At 46.4% G+C, this 23,506-nt stretch overlaps 1 protein-coding gene across 9 annotated transcripts in view; it reads right to left on the bottom strand.

Annotated features, from left to right (window-relative positions):
* Positions 1 to 10,087: 10,087 nt before the first annotated feature.
* Positions 10,088 to 23,506, bottom strand: part of LOC147083068 (protein odr-4 homolog) — a 158,791-nt gene continuing 145,372 nt past the window's right edge. For all 9 annotated transcript variants that reach the window (XM_085980293.1, XM_085980295.1, XM_085980289.1 and 6 more), the window contains 2 exons: positions 12,333 to 12,406; positions 10,088 to 10,214 (listed from right to left, as the gene is read on the bottom strand). In XM_085980293.1, the coding sequence (XP_085836419.1) occupies positions 10,203 to 10,214; positions 12,333 to 12,406 (86 nt within the window). In that variant the 3' untranslated portion in view covers positions 10,088 to 10,202. The remainder of the gene's footprint in view (positions 10,215 to 12,332; positions 12,407 to 23,506) is intronic.

Raw genomic sequence — 23,506 nt, 5'->3', positions numbered from 1 at the left:
ATGGGGAATAAGGAAATGGCAGAGAAGTTAAACAAATACTTTGGGCAGGATTTTCATTGAGCCGTGGAGGCGGGATTGGAGGCGTGCGGGTGGTTAAAATTGCAAAAACTGGCGGGCGAGCCCGACCCCGTCTCCATCCTGCCTCCACGCAATTTTCAAAAATTCGTGTCTGATGGTCCCGTCTCGTCCTACCTCCAAGAGGCTGGATAGGCCGTTAAGGCCCTTAACAAGCACTAAATTGCCTCTATAATGCCATTTTACATAGAAGCATAGAAGTTAGGAGCAGGAGTAGGCCATTCGGCCCCTCGAGCCTGCTCCGCCATTCAACGAGATCATGGCTGATCATCCAAACCCTAGCACCCGGTCCCTACACCGACAGCCATCCCACCCAAGCCCTATCCCCGTAACCCCACGTATTTAATCCCCCCTAACACTAAGGGTCAATTTTTTTTAATTTTTTATCATGGCCAATCAACCTAACCCGCACATCTTTGGACTGTGGGAGGAAACCGGAGCACCCGGAGGAAACCCACGCAAACACAGGGAGAATGTGCAAACTCCACACAGACAGTCACCCGAGGCCGGATTTGAACCCGGGTCCCTGGCGCTGTGAGGCAACAGTGCTAACCACTATGCCACCGCAATGGCCATTGCGATTTTAACTCTTTTCCCATGTGAAACACGCCTGTTCTGAAACACGACGGTGAAACCTGGCGGGAGCACAATTGGATTACTGACTATTAAAGAGATTTGATCAGCCATCATTTGCAGGTGGCAGGACTTTGTAGTCTCAGGTCTGGGGGAACTTTTAGAAGGCATAACCACAGCTGTGGAAGTTTGGAGCCTGACACCCATCTCCTGTGTGACCTCCTGGGAAACCCCTCTCGCCACCGTCACTGAGCGCTTCCTCAACTAAGGCATCTACCAGAAGCATGGGAGCCATTTATTTCCTTCCCTTCTGGATATTAGATGAGGCCAAACAACAGCAGCAGCAACAACAGCAGCAGCAGCAGCAACAACAGGCACGCCAAGCTGCTGTTCACCCACCTGAAGATGCACAGGCCAGAAGGGGCCAGCGCATGGAAGCCCGTCGGCGCAGGAGATACCCCCCTAACAGGGTCTACAGACACAGGGTCAGCTATCTCAACATGTCTGAGCAGCAGTGCCAAAAGTGGCTCCGACTTTTGAGAGAGGTAGTGGGTGACATCTGCGCAACGCTGCAACAAGACCTGCAGGCCAGAGGACCAGGTGGACAAGCCTTGCCAGTGGCCGTCAAAGTCACCACCGCACTCAACTTTTTTGCCTCAGGCTCATTCCAGGGATCAGCAGCAGACACCAGCGGCATCTCCTAGGCGGCCGCACACACTTGTATCACGCAGGTAACCGATGCCCTCTTTGCCCTCGCGCACAATCACATCCATTTCACCAAGGATCGAGCAAGTGTCACAGCGCGTGCGGTTGGATTAGCTCATCTGGCAGCCTTTCCAAGGGTGCAGGGCGTCGTTGACTGCACACATGTGGCCCTTAAGGCACCCCATCGCAATCCAGGTATTTTTGTCAATCGCAAGGGCTTCCACTCCCTTAACGTTCAGCTGGTGTGTGACCACAAGAATGAAATTTTGCATGTTTGTGCCAAGTACCCTGGCAGTTGCCATGACTCCTTCATACTGCGCCAGTCTAGTGTGCCTCCACTATTCAGTCCGCCAGACTAACTTAACAGATGGCTACTTGGAGACAAGGGCTATCTCCTGAGGACGTGGCTAATGACGCCATTGAGGAGACCTACAACTCCAGCCACATGTCCACCAGAGCCATAATCGAGCAAACTATCGGTTTGCTGAAGATACGCTTCAGATGCCTGGATAGATCAGGTGGAGCCCTGCAGTACTCAGCAGCCAGGGTCTCCAGAATCATCGTGGTTTGCTGTGCACTTCACAACATGGCACAGCGTCGTGGCTTGCAGATTCCTGAGGACCAAGTGGCTCCTCACATATCCTTGTGCAGGTGCAGCAAGTGATTAAGAAGGCCAATGGAATGTTGGCTTTCATTTGCTAGGGGGATAGAATATAAAAATAGGGAGGTATTGCTTCAGTTGTACAAGGTATTGGTGAGACCGCACCTGGAATACTGCGTACAGTTTTGGTGTCCATACTTAAGAAAGGACATACTTGCTCTCGAGTCAGTACAAAGAAGGTTCACTCGGTTAATCCCGGGGATGAGGGGATGGACATATGAGGAGAGGTTGAGTAGATTGGGACTCTACTCATTGGAGTTCAGAAGAATGAGAGGCGATCTTATTGAAACATATAAGATTGTGAAGTGGTTGGATCGGGTGGATGTGGGGAGGATGTTCCCGATGATGGGTGAAACTAGAACTAGGGGGCATAGTCTTAGAATAAGGGGCTGCTCTTTCAAAACTGAGATGAGGAGGAACTACTTCACTCAGAGGGTGGTAGGTCCATGGAATATGTTGCCCCAAAAAGCTGTAGAAGCTACATCATTACATAAATTTAAAACAGAAATAGACAGTTTCCTAGAAGTAAAGGGAATTAAGGGTTATGGGGAACGGGCAGGAATTTGGACATGAGTCTAGGTTCGGATCGGTCATGGCCCTGTGGGTAGCGGAGCGGGCCCAGGGGCCGTGTAGCCTGATCCTGCTCCTATTTTGTGTGTCTAATTCTGTTAGATTCAGGAGATGGTTCTGGATAGTGGATTGGCGGTTAGGATCAGATCAGCCATGATCTTATTGAATGGCGGAGCAGGCTCGAGAGGCCGATTGGCCTACTCCTGCTCCTATTTCTTATGTTCTTATGTTCCTCAAATGAGGAGGAGGAGAGCGAAAACAAACATCCTGCAGAGGCCCATCAACCAGCGGCAGCAGTACACGAGAACATAGCTGCCTGGGATGCAAGGAACGCACTCATCTTGGACAGATTTGCTTAGCCTAGCCACTCAAGCACTTTTGCCTCGCATCCTCTTACCTGAGCATTGACAATGGCCACGAACCAGCAGATTCCTAGCAATTTGACCACCATACTGACAATTGCAAGTAATCCTAAGCCCTCAATGTCGAAGTCCCATTTGCGAAATGACACACGCCAGAACTACAGCAGTAGCCATCAGATTTTTTATGTACATGATTCAGATGATGGCTTTTACACATAAAACATCAAATTTCACCCAAGTGACTACCCTTGTGACTATTTGTGCAGTATCTTTCTCTTACGCGTGCTCCTACGTGGTGCTTCCCCTGTGGCTTCAGCAGATGTGGAGGCTCCTTGCTCAGTTTCTTGCTGCTCCTGTCTCGACACCTTTGGCGGGCGTCCTCTGGGGTGGTGAACCTGTGAGGGCTCATCAACAGTCTGCTGCCCCTGCGGCTGTGCAGGGGTTGAGACGCCGATCTCAGTTGGGTGTGGACTCTGGTGGGGCTCTGCAGTGGCATGGAAGTGTGAGCGCTTGGAGAGGAGCCCCCACTTCCTTGATGTCTGCCACCAACTTCCCTCTCATGGGTCAGGTCCCCCTCAGCGCTTGCAAGTGGCTTGAGAGCACCTTGCTGCACATCAGGGGGGGCATGGGGACCCGTATCTGCACTGGCAGTCCTACTCAGAGAGACTGCCATGAAGGTCTGGTTTCTCTGTTCAATAGCTGACCATCGTTCCTCCAGAGATGTCAGTCTATTCTGAACACTCACCGTGTTTTCAACACTCTGGTGACTTAGCACCTCCATGGAGGTTGCCATCCTTTCCATGGTGATGCATTCATGCGCCAATAACTTCACAAAGGCTCTGCTCATGTTAGCGAGGGACTCCTCCATTCACCCCACACTTGCAGTAACCCTGGAGACAAAACCTGCCAGAGACTCTGGCATCTTTCCCTGGAGTGCCATCACCGCTGATACTGTGGATGGACCCAGAGGCAGAGGGTCGACATGCAGCTGAGCCGAGCTGGCAGAGTCCTGCGCCCTCTGAATAGGACTCTCCACTGCTGTCCCTGTCTCCACAATCTGCTGACGTCCACTTGTGAGCTGTGATACACCAGGTGACAACACTACTCTATGTCCCGAAGGCCCCACCGAGGTGCAAGTGTCTGCGCTGGTGCTGGGTGTGCTGAATTCTGCTGATGCTGCACCCTCAGAGATTGCAGCTTCCTGAGGAGTCTGGAGGCTCAGCCTGTTCCTCCTGGCTAGTGGGGATGGGTGCTTGCGATGGTCCTGTGGGGGAGTAAAGAGTCAGAGATGTGGTGCCAAGGTTACATGCACATTGCATATTGCAGATGATCATTAGTCAATGTTACAGCTTCCAAAACATTATCAGTAACTCATGCAATGTCAATGAGAGAGATGGAAAACTATTCTGCCACCAGCTTGGTGTGATGCACCCGTCTGTCCGTTCCCCACATGCGCATCGTCCTCCACTCCTATGATCTCCAGGACTGCCTCCTCCCAGGGGGTGAGGTGGGCAACTGACGGTGGCCCTCCTCCTGTCCTCGCTCATTCTCTTTTATTGTGAGCTCTTTTCCTGCAATGGGGGAGACAAGTGGAGTTTGAGTGAGAATGAAGGAGTGAGTGTAGAGAATCCATAGCATAGATCCTTAGAAGGAGACAAAGATGGGGTGAGGTGGCAAGACCAAGGGCCCTCCCTGTGTGTTGTCAGTTGTTTTCATAGCATCAGAGTGATAGGGAGTGTGAGGGCTGCATAGTCGAATAGTTAGGTGAATGTGACCATAGAGAGGGAATGGGTAAGGGTGCATGGATGTCAGTGTCAAGTGGGATGTGGAGGAAGAGATTGCTAAAGCTGAGTGCTGGTGAGGAAAGGCAATGGGGATCAGATTGAGAGTGATGGGAAATTCATACTCACTTTTCCAGTGCGCTGAAGGTCATGAAATCTCTTCCTGCACTGTATCCAGGTTCTGCGGGTAGCCGATAAGGAGTCGACCTCCTCTGCCACTTGCAGCCACGGAGCCTTTGTCTGCTGGGGAGGCTTCTTCCTTCCTGATGAAGGGAAGAGCACCTCCTTGTGAGCTCTTGCTCCCTCCACTAATGCCTGCAGGGCAACGTCGTCAAAATGGGGTGCAGACCTCTGTCTTTCTCTGGCCATTCTGCTTCCAGCTCAGTGCATCAGCAAATGCCAAAAGGTTGGCAGTCTGCAGAAGAAGCAAGGCTTCTTGCAGACCTTAAATGTAGCTGCAATGATGACATCATCGGAGGTGATTTTCAGACTGGAGAAACTCATTTGCCATGGGTTCCCACACGCTGGAACTCAATTGGGCAATTTAGTTAAAATAGCATCAATCTCCCACATCGAATTAGATTCGTGTGGATAACGCGAAATGCGGATTACACGACACCAACCCGCACCTGAATGAAAATCCAGCCCTTTGTGTCTGTCTTCACAGAAGAAGACACAAAAAACCTCTCCGAAATAGTGGAGAACCAAGGGTCAAGCGAGAATGAGGAACTGAAAGAAATTAGTACCCTGTATTAGTATAAAAATAGTACTGGTGAAATGAATGGGACTGAAAGCCGATAAATCCCCTGGACCCGATGGCCTACATCCTAGAGTTTTGAAAGAGGTGGCTATAGAGATAGTGGATGCATTGGTTGTCATCTTCCAAAATTCCACTGATTCTAGAATGATTCCCGCGAATTGGAAGGTAGCAAATGTAACCCCATTATTTAAGAAAGGAGGGAAAAGAGAAAACGGGGAAATACAGACCAGTTAGCTTGACATCAGTAGTAGGGAAAATGCTAGAATCTATTATTAAGGACGTGGTAACAGGGCACTTAGAAAATAATAATAGGATTGGGCAGAGTCAACACGGATTTATGAAAGGGAAATCACGTTTGACGAATCTGTTAGAGTTAGATTAATAATTAGCAAAATAGATAAGGGGGAACCAGTGGATGTGGTGTATTTAGATTTTCAGAAGGCATTTGATAAGGTGCCAGGCAAGAGGTTATTAAACAAAATTAGGGCACATGGTATTGGGGGTAATATACTAGCATGGATTGAGGATTGGTTAACAAACAGAAAAGAGAGTAGGAATAAACGGGTCATTTTGGGTTGGCAGGCTGTAACTAGTGGGGTACCACAAGGATCAGTGCTTGGGCCTCAGCTATTCACAATCTATATCAATGATTTGGATGAGGGGACCAAATGTAATATATCCAAGTTTGCTGATGATACAAAGCTAGGTGGGAATGTAAGTTGTGAGGAGGATGCAAAGAGGCTTCAAGGGGATATAGACAGGCTAAGTGAGTGGGCAAGAACATGGCAAATGGAATATAATGTGGAGAAATGTGAAGTTATCCACTTTGGTAGGAAAAATAGAAAGGCAGAGCAGTTTTTAAATGGTGAGAGATTGGGAAATGTTGGTGCTCAGAGGGACCTGGGTGTCCTTGTACACGAATCACAAAGTTAATATGCAGGTACAGCAAGCAATTAAGAAAGCAAATGGTATGTTGGCCTTTATTACAAGAGGATTTGAGTATAAGTAAAGATGTCTCACTGCAATTACATAGGGTCCTGGCGAGCCCACACCTGGAGCACTGTGTAAAGTTTTGCTCTTCTTACCTAAGGAAGGCTATACTTGCCATCGAGGGAGTGCAACAAAGGTTCACCAGACTGATTCCTGGGATTGGGGTGGGGGGTTGTCGTATGAGGAGAGATTGAGTAGACTAGGCCTGTATTCTCTGGAGTTTAGAAGAATGAGAGGTGATCTCATTGAAACATACAACATTTTTACAGGGCTTGACAGGATAGATGCAGGGAGGATGTTTTCCCTGGCTGGGGAGTCTAGAACCAGGGGACACAGCCTCAAAATAAGGGGTTAGCCATTTAGGACTGAGATGAGGAGAAATGTATTCACTCAGAGAGGGGTGAATCTTTGGAATTCTCTACTCCAGAGGGCTGTGGAGGGAAGCTCAGTCGTTGAGTATATTCAAGACAGAGATCGATAGATTTTTGGACATGAAGGGAATCAAGGGATATGTGGATAGTGCAGGAAAGTGGAGTTGAGGTAGAAGATCAGCCATGATCTTACTGAATGGCAGAGCAGGCTCGCGGGCCGAAATGCCTACTCCTGCTCCCATTTCTTATGTTCTAATAATTTGCCTTCAATTTCATGGGCTTCAACCTTATTTAACAATCTCTTATGAGGGACTTTATAAAATGCCTTCTGGAAGTCCATATAACATCCATAGTCATTCCCCTGCCACTACTTTAGTCACCTCTTCAAAAAACTCAATCAGGTTCATCAGGCATGACCTACCTTTTACAAATTCATGCTGACTCTCTGATCAGCTGAAAACTTTCAAGGTGTTCAGTCACCGTATCCTTAATTATAGACTCTAGTAAATTCCTGATAACAGATGTTGACAGGATGCTGGGAGGATGTTTCCCCTGGCTAAGGAGTCTAGAACTAGGGGTCACAGTCTCAGAATAAGAGGTCAGACATTTAGGACTGAGATGAGGAGAAATTTCTTCACTTAAAGATTTGTGACTCTTTGGAATTCTCTACCACAGAGAGCTGTGGATGCTCAATCGTTGAGTATATTCAAGACGGCTATTGATAGATTTTTGGAAACTAAGGAATTCAAGGGATCTGGGGATAGTGCGAGAAGGTGGTGTTGAGGTAGAAGCCATGATCTTACTGAATAGCGGAGCAGGCACAAAGGGTCAAATGACCTACTCCTGCTCCTTTCTTATGTAACTTCCTGTTATATTTTTGTCACTTTTTGCATCAACTTTTTGCATTATTAATTCCTGTGGTAATATTTATAATGGAAACTGCCTGTGTAAACTTGTCACGCTGATTGCACAATCATGGATGGCTCTGGAGCAAATTTTTGTGCCAGCTCAGTTGGATCTTCTTGGAAGATTGCCAATGTGATCTGCTTGGAGTTCCCAATGAATGGCAGAACACACATTAGCAATCCCTCACCCTGCAGATGTGTAGAAAAGGGGTCAGTTGACCATCTACAATCTATGATTCAAGAGTACAAACACTCAAAACAGAGTGAGGGACAAATGAAGGTCCAATCTCATTCTACTCGGCTTCTGATCTGAGCCACGTAAAGCAGGGCCGACCCTTTCTCTCCTCCTGCAGTCTCTCCCTACAGTAGTCCCTTGTGCCTCTTGACAGTCAACTTCAGAGGGCCCAGGTGGCAATCTGGGTACAGGCTGACTTACCTACTCTCCTTGGCACCAGAGGTGCCTTTGCAAGGCAGGCTATAGATGTGGGATAATTTACAAAAAAATAAAACATTAAAAAAAAAACTTCATTGCTGCTGCTGGGATGCCTTGCTAAAAATACCTACAGACATGAAGCTATCTTCTTCAAAATCTGATGGGTGTAGACAGAGATAATTCTAGTCTATAGCCCACATGTTGGAATTTGGACCCCAGGCAACCAAACCACCAATGCTTGTTGCACACAACAGTGTTTAATTTATTATTAAACAATGGCTTTGCTGCATTTTCTGTCGAATTTACTATCCTCATATGTACATTTATTCTGTAGACAAAATTCACTGGATAACAGGTATGGTAGACAATGATCTTCCCAGCCCATTCCTGCTTTGCTATGGCTGGCAGCATCTCTCAGCAGGAGTTTTACTGACCGTGGCTATGTGAGAAATCAGAAGGTACAGTTTTAAAAAAAGTGCATGCACTTCCACACATAGTGCACATGCATGCACAGTAATTGATTAAAAAAAATCATTTTTGTATTACCAATTTGCTCTGCTATTGAAACTGGTAACTCACAATGAAATATAATTGCCAAATTATTAATTCTTCAAGTGTGAGCATAGTGTCAGCAGGCTATGTAGCCAGTGGCTCAGTTGGTAGCACCCTTGCCTCTGAGTCAGAAGGTAGTGGCTTCAAGTCCTACTCCAGAGACTTGAGCACAAAAATCTAGGCTGACACTCCAGTGCAGTACTGAGGGGGTGTCAGAGGTGTCGTCTTTTGGATGAGACGTTAAACCCAGGACCCGTCTACTCTCAGGTGAATGTAAAAGATCCCGTGGCACTATTTCGCAGAAGGGCAGGGGAGTTACCCCAGTGTCCTGGCCAATATTTATCCCAGTCAACATCACTAAAACAGATTATCTGGTCATTATCACATTACTGTTTGTGGGAGCTTGCTGTGCGTAACTTGGATGCCGCGTTTCCTACATTACAACAGTGACTACACTTTAAAAAAAAAAGTACTTCATTGGCTGCAAAGCGCTTTGGGACGTCCGGTGGTTGTTAAAGGTGCTATATAAATGCAAGTCTTTCTTTCTTTACGCAGCTAGAGGAGGAGGCAAAGCTGTCCTCACCTGATGTCTGTAAACCCATGCTTTGCAGCAGAATTCATTGATGAATGATCAGGATCAGGAGTCCTTTTCTAACCTTTCCCTTGCCTAGCTCCACTACCGCTGCCCTGAATGAAATCAACAACCTCAGCAGACCCGAGAGCTTTTTTTTAAAAAAGGCTTTAAATTCCTCCAGTTGGTCACCATGCAGCAGCCAAGTAAGGGGAAAGCACTGGGTCGGTGTGCTTTATCTGGGAGAGATATCAGGAAAATGGAGACAATAATTTTGGGTACATGGACTTTACAAGCGACATTGATATACCTGATTAGTGATTGCTGAGTTATGAGCTGCTCTGCTGATCTACAGTTGAAGTGGGTCTCATGCAACTTGGAGCCAAAGTACACTGGCTGAGTTTGGATTGCATAAGGGACAAATCTAATGTCCTTTCAGAACACCTAACGGAGAAATAGGTTAGCCTGAATCTGTAAACGTAATATCCCCATGGGTCGTTTCTGATTATCTCTTGTTAAGTATAGTTTGGAGCCTCTCCCACCCAAAAAAGATGGAAGATTGTGGTCAGGCAAAGAGAGATACAAATGCTTGATTTATACTGTAATTATAATTCTCCAACAATTTCAGCAGCTCCAAGAACAATATCAAATTGGTCACAATTTTTATATATGTGCAGATTTGGTATCAACTATCACAGTCAATAATGCTGAAAAAAAGGTCTCCATTTCTCTGGTAATACTACGACTACAAATTGCAACAAAATCTATTATTTCTCTCTCTGTGTAATGCTTTTATTCAAATGGAGCTGAGAATACAATTTCAGTCAAAAAAGCATGGGAACTGGATCTTGTATGTTCCTTGAAAAAGGAGTTGGATTGCTGATAATCACTGTTCAAGCTGATCCCTGTAATAGAATAAAAGCAGGTGAGTTCAAAGTTCTCCTTATGCTTGTTACACTTTTTTGTAAAACTGCATAATTTTAACGCTTTTAATAAAACAGTATCACTTTGCTAACATTGCATGTTTGGGACTATTGCCCATCAGTCCCAGCCATGTACCAGGAGATCCATTCCCTGAAATTTCAGTTAGCTGTGTGCAGAGAAACCTGTTAAGCTTTATGCTGAATGCTGTCAGGTGGTGCAAACCTTAAATGTTGTAATCAGGTCATAGTATTTATTTAAAGAATGTAGCTTCAATATGTGGGCAATGTTGGGACTTCAAAGTAAAATTATGCATGAATCTTTGATTTTGTCAGTTTGACTTCCCTTTTGTGTTAATACTATGGGTCATATAGCACATTCAATCGTGCTATCAATACTGGCATAGCCCTACCTCCACAGCTTTCTCTTGCAGGAGAGCATGAGAAAGAAAGAGTGCTATGTTACAGCACTGGGAAATTCCTCAGGCAAAGCCAGCCTGCGAAGCAAGAGGGAGAAAAATAAAATGACTTTATGCTCATGATCTTCCACAAACAAAAATGAGATAAATTACCAAATAATCTGTTTTAGTGGTGTTGGTTGAGGGATAAATGTTGGCCAGGGCATCAATAGTATTCTACTCTTCTTCAAATAGTGACATGGAATCTTTTACATCCATCTGAACAGGCAGATAGGAAGTGTCAGCTCAATTATGTGCTCAAGTCTCTGGGGTAAGGCTTGAACACATGACTTTCGGACTTAGAAGCAAGAATGCTACCACCGAGCCAAGGCTGACAATGTAAGCAGGAAGCAATATTCCCACTGCTGCTTATCTCATGGTGAAACTACAGATGGAGTCTCGTGCATGCATAGTCAAATGCATGCAAAGAGTACTACCACCACCAGAGGGATGTTTAATGATTTAAAAAAACTGAAAAAGTTGACTCTTCAATCATTAAAACAGTGGCACTAAAGTTTGTTTTCAATTTTCAATGGGCAGGGCTATGTGCCAGCTGGTTTAATCCAACCCTTCTGGTATGACCCCTCATTTCTTTCAGGTGGCTTCATAAACAGTACACTGGCTGGGAATTTCCTCATGGTTGCTCCCACTCTGCAGGAAGTGCAGGAGAAACCTTGTTTACAGCGGCAGAGCAGGAGCAGCTCCGAGGAAATATCTGGCCATTGGTACGCATTTGCTCATTGGTGCTACACCCAAAAAGGCACCAACAGCAAAAGTATCATCAAAATGACTTAACAAGTAGCATTTCTGGATTTAAGAGGTAGGATACTGTACTCTGCAGAGGTGAAAATTAGGGTTGAAGACAGGCTTAAGGTACAAACACACAGTGAAAGCAAAGGTCCCTCACTTTGATCATTAGTCCTGAATTTTTATGAGAGGCTGGTTCAGAGGTTGAGAGGTATGCGTACAATATGTATGCATCAATAGTGGAAATTCATTAATGGGCTTTCTATAATGAGATTTACAAGAATGCAATTCCAAAAATAAGCAAATTTGCAATGAAAGCCTGATAGATGCTAATTTTGTTCATGTCTTAATTTTTCTCCTTACAAAAGAATTAACTGTCTTGACACATGCCTTTTTTAAAGTCCTGTAGGTGGAGAGCAGGAAAAAACTGTTATCGAACTATTTCTTAGGGGAGTTTAATTTACCACATACAGTAATTAACACAAACTTGGCTCTGTATAGGATAATGTCATCAAAATAAAAACACACAGAAATGGCTTGAATTCATTATTGGACCCTTGTAGTGTTTAAATCATGTCTTCACCTGAACTTAACATGCATTCATGCTGAATCTCAGTAATACGCCATTGATATAATACAGCCATATCAAAATACAAGGAACATTAGGAATTGGAAATTTCTGTTAACATGTATTAAACCAGCTGATCTTTAGTTTGATGGCTAATTATGGGTCCAAAAAAAAGACAAAGTGCTGCTCCGTTTCAGAAGGTATTAGGACAGCATAGTCTTAGTGACATTAGCAAGGGCAAACTTGGTAAAACAAATGAATGATTCATACAGAAAAGTATGAAAGCATTTTTTTATATAGTTTCATTCATAACAGTTAAGCTAGACTTACACCAATGAAGTTCCCAAAATAAATCACAGAGACTGCTACTGCGATGACTCCGACACCTGCTGCTGCTGCCACACCTAAGACACAAAGCACAAACAGATTTTATGAGGAGTGGGGTATGGAGCAGATGGAGCACATTGGTTTGCACCATGATCCTGAATAGCTATAATTAGAAGCATTCCCAGAATAATGGATTTTTGGACATTTTAGGGGTGTAATTTAAATTGAGGAATTTAGATCAAACCAAATTATCAAAACACATTATCTATGCCAGCAAATGACATTTTAATCATGAAATGGTATTCTTATTAAAAAAAGCTTATTTATGGAGTATGCTTTCCACATGGCTGCTCCTGTCACATATGGAAAGTCAAGAGCTGGGGGTGGCCAGGTAAAGCTACCTCTGGGAATAGAGCATGACTGGGAGCATGAAGGAAGATACCACAGAGCAGGATAAGCTGCCAGAAGAGGGAGGAAGATGGAACTCAACAGGAGGCCATGTCCACAGAGGGTCTCAGGGAGCACTTCTCCTACCTCACCTTCACTGAGGAGCAGTGTATGAGCTATGTCAGCTGCTGCTGCCACAAATGCAGCCTCAAACCAGGGCACTATCTGTGGCTGTTAAGATCACCGTCGCTCACAACTTTTATGCCACGGGCTCCTTTCAAGCTGCAACAAGTGACATTAGCAACATCTTGCTGGGAGGTCAGCGAGGCTCTTTCCACCAAGAGAAGGGTCCTAGGGTCTTAAAAGAAGTGGCTGCAGAGATAAAGGATGCGTTGGGTAAAATCTACCAAAATTCCCTGGATTCTGGAGAGGTCCCAGTGGATTGGAAAACCACAAATGTAACGCCCCTATTCAAGAAAGGAGGGAGGCAGAAAGCAGGAAACTATAGGCCAGTTAGCCTAATATCTGTCATTGGAAAAATGTTGGAATCCATTATTAAGGAAGTAATAGCATGACATTTGGAAAATCATAATACAATCAAGCAGTCAACATGGTTTTATGAAAGGGAAATCGTGTTTGACAAATTTACTAGAGTTCTTTGAGGATGTAATGAGCAGGGTAGATAAAGGGAAACCAGTAGATGTAGTGTATTTGGATTACCAAAAGGCATTCGATAAGATGCCACATAAAAGGTTACTGCTCAAGATAAGAGCTCACGGGGTTGGGGGTAATATATTAGCATGGATAGAGGATTGGCTAACTAAGAGAAAACAAAGAGTCGGGATAAATGGGTCATTTTCAGGTTGGCAAACTGTAATTAGTAGGGTGCCACAGGGATCAGTGCTGGGGCCTCAACTATTTACAATCTATATTAATGACTTGGATGAAGGGACCGAGTGTAATGTAGCCAAATTTGCTGATGACACAAAGATAGGTGGGAAAGCAAGTTGTGAGGAGGACACAAAGAATCTGAAAAGGTTAAGTGAGTGGGCAAAAATTTGGCAGATGGAGTATAATGTGGGAAAATGTGAGGTTATCCACTTTGGAAGGAAGAGTAAAAAAGCAAATTAAATAGAGAGAGACTACAAAATGCTGCGGTACAGAGGGATCTGGGGGTCCTCGTACATGAAACACAAAAAGTTAGCATGCAGGTACAAGTAATTAGGAAGGCAAATGGAATGTTGGCCTTTATTGCAAGGGGGATGGAGTATAAAAGTAGGGAAGTTTTGCTATAACTGTACAGGGCGCTGGCGAGACCACACCTGGAGTACTGCGTACAGTTTTGGTCTCCTTATTTAAGGAAGGATATACTTGCATTGGAGGCAGTTCAGAGAAGGTTCACTAGGTTAATTCCTGAGATGAAGGGGTTGCCTTATGAAGAAAGGTTGAGCAGGTTGGGCCTATATTCACTGGAGTTTAGAAGAATGAGAGGTGATCTTATTGAAACATATAAGATTCTGAGGGGACTCGACAGGGTAGATGCAGGGAGGATGTTTCCCCTCGTGGGGGAATCTAGAACTAGGGCATAGTTTCAGGATAAGAGGTCGCCCATTTAAAATGGAGATGAGAAGGAATTTCTTCTCTGAGGGTCATGAATCTTTAGAATTCTACCCCAGAGAGCTGTGGAGGCGGAGTCATTGAATATATTCAAGGTGGAGATAGACAGATATTTGAGCTACAGGGGAGTCAAGGGTTATGGGGAGCGGGCAGGAAAGTGGCGTTGAGGTCAAGATCAGATCAGCCATGGTCTTATTGAATGGTGGGGCAGGCTCGAGGGGCCTAATGGCCTATTCCTACTCCTGTTTCTTATGTTCTAGAAACACTTACATCTCCTTCCCCATTGACAGAGAAGCAGGAGAAGACAGCACAAGGTTTTGTCTGCATGGCAGGCTTCCCCAATGGTGCAAGGTGCCATTGACTGCAAGCAAATTGCCTTGCATGCTCCCCATCAGAACCCTGCAATATTCATCAATTGAAAGGGATTCCACTTCCCCAGCTGGCAACTAGTTTGTGACCACAGACAGTGCGTCATGAAGGTCTGTGCCCACTATCCTGGCAGCAGTAACGACTTTTTCATTCTGTGCCAGTCCTCTGTGCCGCTTTTATTCCAACCAGGCCTCTTAGTTAAACGCTGGCTATTGGGTGACAAGGGTTATCCCCAGCTCACATGCCTCATGACTCCAGTTAGGAACTCGCAAAGAGGCGGCAAATCAGGTCTACAATGAGATCCATGCTGCCACAAGGAACATCACTGAGCAGACAATCGGCGTCCTCAAACAACACTTCCACTGCCTGGACCATTCAGGAGCAGCCTTGCAATCCACTGCTGAGTGGGTATCCAGATTTATGGTCGTCTGCTGCATGCTCCACAACTTTGCCATCAGGAGAGATCAGCCCTTACCACCACCTGCACCCCAACAAATTGAGGAGGAGAGGCAGCGACCAAGAGAGACCCATTCCACTGAAGCTTTGAGATCAGCTGATTGAGGAGCCATTCCACTAACCATAATTCCAAGTCCCCATTTACCAGCATTCCACACTCCTTACTTTTCTTCTTTCAATCACCATCACAGTCTCTTCTTTTATTCAACACATTGGCCGGAATTTTGCCGGCGCTCAGCAGATGAGATGGGTGGCGGGTCAGCTGTTAAATTTAAAATGATTGACAGCAGGTCGGGAACCCGCTGTCAAAACGCGCACACTGGACTTTCCCGATGTCGGGTCTGCCAGCGCTGAGCAGACCCGACAGGCAGTGGCAGGGGAGGCAATTAAAATCATTAGTGGCTTGTTTACAGCCTCTTATCAATGGTTTTTTCCCCCCAGTATTTTGGATTTGACAGGTCGCCCACCACTTTCCTGCTGTGCCTAGACCTCGTCTGTGAAGCTTAGGTGGGAGATCAGTGGCCATTGAATCAGCTAATGAGCTGACAGCTTCAAATGTCAAGTCAAAGCACCCAGCTGATTGAGACATGTTCCCTTAACCACTAACTTCTGAAAACTGCATTTCCACTACAGATTCAGGATGCTGCAAGTCTTTACACAAGTCTCCATCCAGGCTGACCTCATTACCTCTCCCACCATTGACAGATCGCTCTGTCATCTCTACTTCACCTGCCATCTATTCCATCAGCATGGGTGCCCTTGAAACTCTCTCACCTTGGTCCTCAGAATCCCACCACGATCAGCCCCAACACCAGCAGCACCAACAACAACACTAACCTTCTCCGCAATCACCTGATGCTGCACAGAACAGAGGGCATCAGCACCCGACCACATTGCTGCCCGTGAAGCCAGGATGGCCTCACCATGGCCACATTTACTTCACTTGACGCTGTACACCCTGGCTGCCACATGATACACTAGGTTGGCACCACCCCACACCAACAACATAAAGTATCCCTACAATGCCCAAGCCATTCCTTTCACACTCACCACCATTGCAGGTGGTACTGTTATGTCTCACCATTCACTGCAACTCACTAAGCCACTTCCAAAGGTGCACACAAATCTGTCCAAGAACGCAAATTGTTGAAAATAAAGAATTTAATGTTTGACAGCACATTATCAGAAACTTCATATGAACATTGGCTAAAACACCCAAGTGCCTACCCTTGTGTGTTGCAAGTTCGTATGATTGCATTAGGATGAGGGTGAGTGTGAGGGGTGGCTAGTGAGATGGGGATGTGATAATGTAGATAGAAAGGGATGGGTGGAGGTGCAAGGTAAGTTAGTGTGAGTAAGGATATGCAGGAATAGGGTAGGGAAGGCAGAGTGATGGGGATATGATCAGTGGCACAGCAGGATGAGGTTGAGTGTGGCTTTGCAGTAACGTTTCGTGATCTACTGAGATCATTGAAAGGTTTGTGCAACTGGAGCCAGGTCCTCCTGATGACATCCCTGCTTGTGCCTTCCTGTGCAATCAGGTTGCGTTGGTTTCCTGGGGAGGTCTCTTCTGCCCATGGGAAGGGAAGAGGACCTCCCTGTGTGCTGTGACTCCCTCTATAAACATATAGAGGGGTGCAGCCGTGCACCTCTGCGCAGTGCTCGTCAGTGTTTGCAGCACCTCAATGCTGTAGAACACTGACAGCACAAATGTTAAACTAAATTTGGGCATGGTCCCTTTAAGGAAACCGGCTGATGATGCGTCATCAGACCGGCTTCCTTCAATTGGCCAGGAAACATGCTGGGCGGGCTTAACAAGCCCAATCATCGGAAAGTAATTTTGGAAGCCGGGATAGAGCCAGCAGCGGGGCCGAGACCCACCACCGACATCGCCCGTCTCGGACCTGCCGAGGTAGGGTAAATCATGGCCATTATCTTTTTTTCCCTCAATTGACTGCAAATATAAAAGCCAACACCAAATGCAAATCCAAAACCAAATTTATCAAATCAATAATCTTACACTTTACACAAAAACTAATCACCCTTGTGTATTACCTTGTGCCTGTCCTTCATGTTCCTTTCCCTATCTTGGTGATCCTACGAGGTGCTTCCCCAGTGGCTGAAGCTTGGAAGGAGGAAGGCTGCTGAGTTTCAATTGAGGTGACTGCAGATGGCCTTGGAGGATGACCTCGAGCAGCTCTGGGCCTAGAGGGGCCGGCTGCAGACTGCAACATCTCGGCTTGAGCTGCAGCAGTCTGGGCCGGATGGCTGACAGGCAACAGCAAGGGCACTGACGGAGTGGCAGGTGCGGAAGCAGGTATGCTGTCCTCCTAAGAGAGGACAGCAGGTTCCTCTTCCATGGGGTCAATGCCACTCTCCTGGGGCGGCAGCACAGCACACCTAGTGCTCTGTTGGAGAATAGAGTGCTGGACTGTTGATTCGCCCTCGAAGCCCCTTTCAACAGTGGCACCCAGAGCCAAGCTGGCAGTTATCTAGGCTTCTGTGGCGGCATTTAGTGTTCCGATGGACGGTCAGATTCACCTTGAGTGGCTCCTGGTGGGTTCTACTGCGGTGCTGATTAAGGTGATCAACCGTTTCATGTTGGAAAGGATGGGCTCTAAGTTCTGCGCAAAGTTGGAGATGGACACCTCCATGCTATGTGACATTGGGCCAGAAATTCGTGAGCAAATGCGTGAGTACGGTCGGGGTACTCACGCATCTGGCCGTTGGAAATGCCGGCGTTCAGCATGCACAGCGCATGCGGGGAACGCCGGCATTTCCAGTCCTCGGAACGAAGGGGTTCATAGGCACAGCGCGTGCGACTGCACAGGCAGCGCTTGCGCAGTGAACTTCGTAGATTTCATTCATGGATTCAGTGAGGGTAAGTCCTTACAAGTTACACTTGAAAAAAGCAGGTGTAAAGTTGTTCCAAAGCTGCGGAGGAAGATATATTTTATCGTGGAGCTTCTGAAAGGCAATATTTTTGTTTGGGAAAGGGAGGGAAGTTATTTTAAGAAATTTTAAGTAAGTTTTAAAGTTTAAAATTTTTTTTTTATTTTTTTTTTTTAAACGGGTTTTCAGAACGGTAGGTAGAAGGAGCAATTGTGGCTGTGTGAATGGAATGTGAAAATGAGTGTTCTAAAATGAGTAATGTAACATTTCCAGCACTTTTAAGAAAGAAACTTTTCATCAGTAATAAGTAATTATGTATGTATGTCCGCATATATTCCTTTACGTATATGTATGTATGTTTTATATTCCTTTACTTATGTGTATGAATGTATGTTTTTAATTATGATTTTCCAATAAGTTACTTTCTCTGAAAGTCATAATTAAATAATACATTTATACACATAAGTAAAGGAATATATACATAACACGCAAAGGAATATATACAGACATACATACTTTCAGAAGCTCCACGATAAGAAATATCTTCCTCCGCAGCCTCTGGAGCAACTGTACCCATGCTTTTTTCATGTGTAAGTTGTAAGGACTTGACCTCACTGAAAGCATGAATGAAAGCGGCGAATTTTACTGCGCACGCGTTCTGCCTCTGAACCCCTTCGTTCAGAGGACAGGAAATGCCGGTTTTCCCTGCATGCGCTGTGCATGCTGAAAACCGGCATTTCCTCCGGCCAGACGCGTAAGTACCCCGACCGTACTCGCGCATTTGGAAGGGAATTACTGGGCCAACATTTTACATGTAAAAAAAATGAAAAATTTAACAATTGCACGATTTGCCCCCTCGCATCTGCGACTGAGGGTCCAAGGAGGTGCATTGCGCAAGAGGTCATCGTCGTACGTATCCTCACACTGTTCCCTTTCGGGAACTGTATGAAGTGGTGGAAGGATTTATGGCCGTGATTAACGCTCATTCCGTGACCGTAACCATCTTTGAACCAGCCATTAGGGTGGTTAGTCCTGTGGCGTGAGGGTTTTACGGGCTCCCACAACCCATCTGAGGGGGGGGGGGCACCCACACCCACGGATGCAAGTATCCCGCTGGATGTCCACCCAGAATTTATAGTTGGAGCTCCGACTCCACTTGCCGGGACTGTCTGGAGTAGGGTTCGAAACTCTACTCCTTCTGGCCCAGCGGCGGGGATGTTTACTGCTACGCAAAAGGCCCACTCCGCACAAAGGGTGACACCCATACGTTTCCTGCGCCTTTTCCCTCCCCGTGACTGGAGCCCTATGCTGCCACTTGAAAGACCAAGCTATCATCTGCCCTTTTTGCGGCGCCTTTGACTTCTCATTACCAATGATGAGCAGGCGCTGCGCCTCCACCTCCTTGAGGAGATTGCTGAGGTCATCATCAGTTCAATTGTGAGTTCTTTTAATGCCGTGAATTGTGCTCATTCCAGCCATTTCATGTTGCTAATCGGATTGGGCCTTTGGCATAGCGGTAGGATCCCCGCCGCTGGGCCAGATCAGGGTAGGGTTTCGAATCCCGCTCCAGACAGTCCCGGCAAGTGGAGTCGGAGCTCCGGCTCTAAATTCTGGGTTGACATCCAGCGGGATATTTGCGTCCGTGGGTGTGGGTGGCCCCCCCTCCTTGTATAGCTTGTGGGAGCCCGTAAAACCCTCCCGCCATAGGACTAACCGCCCTAATGGCTGGTTCAAAGATGGTTACGGTCACGGAATGAGCGTTAATCATGGCCATAAATCCTTCCACCACTTCATACAGTTCCCCAAAGGGAACAGTGTGAAGACACGTATGACAACGACATTGCTAAATAAATAAATGGAATTAAAAATATTCTTTTAGGGCTTTTAAAAGTCTTTAAATTGCTTTAATTCTGTTTAAAACTACTTCAGATTCTTCAAAATAATGTAAACATTTTAAAAAGTTTATAAAAGTTACCAAAATCTTCAAAAAACTTCCAAAAACCAATTTAAACTGCTGCTTTGCATGTAAAAATGCTTAGCAGCTTGGCAGAAACATTGGGGGCGTGTCCTGTGAAACTGAAACCTCAAGGGGCGTGTCTCAGTTGCACAGCGCGCTACAGGCTTCGCGCTGGCTGCACTCCTGGGCGGCGTGACGTCATACGCTGCCCGGGATTCTTCTTTTTAAAACATGAATTCCAGGCGTCCCTGGAGGTGATCGGCAGGAGCGTCGGGTAAGTGCATATACGGGGCTTGCACGCGTGGCAAGCCCCGTTCACGAATTTCTGGCCCATTGTATGCAAGCTCTCTAGCAGGCTTCCCAGTGTACCAAGCATTTCTTGGTGTATGCCCATTAGCCTTCTTTGGTAGCCCGGCGCATCGAAGTTCACATCTCATAGAATCATAGAATGGTTACAGCACAGAATGTGGCCATTTGGCCTGTCGAGCCTGTGTTGGCTCTCTGCAAGAGCACTCCAGCTAGTCCCACTCCCCCACCCTTTCCCCGTAGCCCTACATATTTTTTCCCTTCAGGTACTTATGCAATTCCCTTTTGAAAGCCGCAATTGAATCTGCCTCCACCACCCTTTCAATCAGTGAATTCCAGATCCTAACCATTTGCCGCGCAAAAAAGTTTTTCCTTATGTCGCCTTTGGTTCTTTTGCCAATCACCTTAAGTCTGTGTCCTCTGGTTCGCGACCCTTCCGCCAATGGGAACAGTTTCTCTCTATCTACTCTGTCTAGAACCCTCATGATTTTGAACACCTCTATCAAATCTCCTCTCAACCTTCTCTGCTCTAAGGAGAACAACCCCAGCTTCTCCAGTCTGTCCACATAACTGAAGTCCCTCATTCCTGGAGCTATTCTTGTAAATCTTTTCTGCACCCTCTCTAAAGCCTTCACATCCTTCCTGAAGTGCGGTCTCCTCTGCAGCAGGACTACTATCTGACCTCACCCTCTAGCGAGCTGGCACCTGTGGCGTCCTGGTCCTCTGCCCTGGCTCTTATGCACTTGTACCTGGTGGCTCACCACATGCAGATCTTTCCTCTAACCTAGCCCATAAATTCCACGTAGTCTCAGTAGTTGAGCTGGTGGCTGTGAGAGTGAGATCAAGTGACAGTGCATCTTCATTATCACTCGTCATCTTCCTCCACTGGCTGAGGGACTTCCACATCCTAGTGAGCTGAAATGAAAAAGGGACAAGCATTAGGTTGTGGTGTGGGGAGAACAGAGAGGAAGAAGTGTATGTGTTGAGGGCATCTGCAGCTTGTCATGCTTGCGTGTGGGGTGAGGAAGAAGTGAGAAGAGAGAAGGAGCATTAGGTATGAAGAAACCCTGCTCGGTGTGTCCTCCAGCATTGCCAGTGGCCACGTCTCATTATTGCCAGCATCGTCTCCTCAATGGGGGAAAGGGTGTATACTTACACTGCTCCTCCACCGGTGGCAATCTGCTGCCTAATATTATACGCCACCACTTCCTGCAAGAGGGAAGTGTATTAGTGAGAGTCTTGCGACATGTTTGGGTAATGTGGCTATCATCATTGAATAACTGCCAGTATGTGTGTGTGAGATGTGAGTTGTGGGTGTGAAGTTTGTAATAGTGCTGAGTGTGTGAGAGTGAGGTGAAGGATATCAATTGAATTGTGTTGTACTGATTGCTGCAGATTGCACGTTGGTGGGGGAGGGAGGTGGAGTGAATTTGGCAGTTAATGAGGCTATGTTATCAAATGCCATTTGAAGACTGTTCTTACCGTGACAATTCTTGTCAGGTCATTAAACTTCTTCCGGCATCCATGTCTGAAAAGCCATGCTCCTTGCAATCACCTTGTCTTCAACTTCCTCCCACTGTCTGCCATCAGATGCCTGGAAGGCTTCCTGCCCCCAGGAGATACAGAATGTCCCTCCTTCTGTCTACCTCCTGCACCAAGGTCTCCAGTGAAGCACTTGAGAACCGTAGGGCTTGATTTTCATTGGGCCGTGGAGGCGGGATTGGAGGCGTGTGGGGGGTTAAAATGGTGAAATCGGGGGGTACGAACCCATCCCGCCTCCATGCCAGTTTCAAAGGAGGTGGATACCCGACCTGTGCTGGGACCCGCCTCCCAGAGGCGGGAAGGGGATTAGTGCCAATTAACTGCCTGTTAACAGATAGTTAACAGGCAGTTTTTAGCCTAATCCCTATTTTTATCCCTGAAGTGTGGGATTCCCGACGGCTCCAAACCACGCCAAGTTAGCGAGGTGGACCGTCGGGCTGAAGGGCTTGGAGGGTTCGAGATGTCCGGTGTTCAGGTGAGTGATGTGTGCATGAGTGCAGAGGTAAGTGTGTTTGGTGTGTGTAAAGTGTTTAATTAAGTTTTACTTACCTTTGCAGCCTTCCTTCCTTCAGGTCTCGGGAGTCACTCAACACACCGGCACAGAAAGCAGAATGGCCGCGAGCTGTCAAAATCTGCAGCATTCTGCTTTCTGTTCTGGAGAGATCTCTAAATCAGCTTGAGAGGAAGGAATTAACTTAGTCTACAGATTGTCAGTGTTCGACAGCTTCAAGGAGCTGTCAAACGCTGATATTTCATCTGTCAAAAGCTCTTGACAGATGAAATGTCAATCTGTGACGTCACCTGTTGCCGGGTGGCCCTTAATTGGCCTGCTGAGCCCACTGGGCGGGCTCAACAAGGTCAATCAAGTGAAAATCGCATGGGTTGGCCACAAGTCGATGGAGACGGGACTACAACCCCAAAAGTTGTAGTCCCGCCTCCTACACGCCTCCAGTATCAAAATCCAGCCCGTAGTGTCCACTCTCTGCCAGCTTCAGCCATTTCACCTCACAGATGATTTCCACTTGATTTGCAGCCACAGCAACTCCCCTTTAAGAGGTACCGGCTGCCTTTAAGTAGCGTCTTGGACTCCCGATATCAGGCACCCTCCTCTTGTGTGCAGACAATGAACAGCACAGATAGCACTGGATGAATGCAGCAATTATGATAATCAGCAGGGAGCATGGAGTTTACATGCTGCCTGCATGGCAATTATCAGGCATGGGTTAATCGCGGACCATGATCCCATGTCCGTTCTCCCTACATCGAGACAAACGGTGGTTAATATACTAATGTAAATCCCGCCGCCCCTTGTCTGGTCATGAGGGCTCCGCAGGGAGGCATCTTTTGGGCTGTGAGATAGAGACACAGGCAGTCATCCCTTTGAAATAGAAAGCTGCTAGAGCCCTCCAAAACCTTGCACTATCAAGTCCAGCTCCAGAATAGATTCAACTGAGAACACTAGGATAAGCACAGTCCGATCCCTTCTCATGTTCAATACTTCAAAAAGGGAGACTGTACGCAAATAATTAAGCTTGAGACAGATAAATGGAAGACATAATTCCTTCAGATTAAGCTCTCTTCCATAGTCATTCCTTGAATGTCAAGTGAGATGGTATCACCGCCTGTCTCCAGAAAACAGGACGGCAACAAC

The sequence above is a fragment of the Somniosus microcephalus genome, unplaced genomic scaffold, assembly GCF_052327205.1.
Source record: "Somniosus microcephalus isolate GS21.2 unplaced genomic scaffold, FLI_Smic_1.0 scaffold105, whole genome shotgun sequence".
NCBI classification, from domain to species: Eukaryota; Metazoa; Chordata; class Chondrichthyes; order Squaliformes; family Somniosidae; genus Somniosus; species Somniosus microcephalus.
The sequence above is the reverse complement of the archived record's forward strand: the minus strand, read 5'-3'. Positions and strand labels throughout refer to the sequence as shown.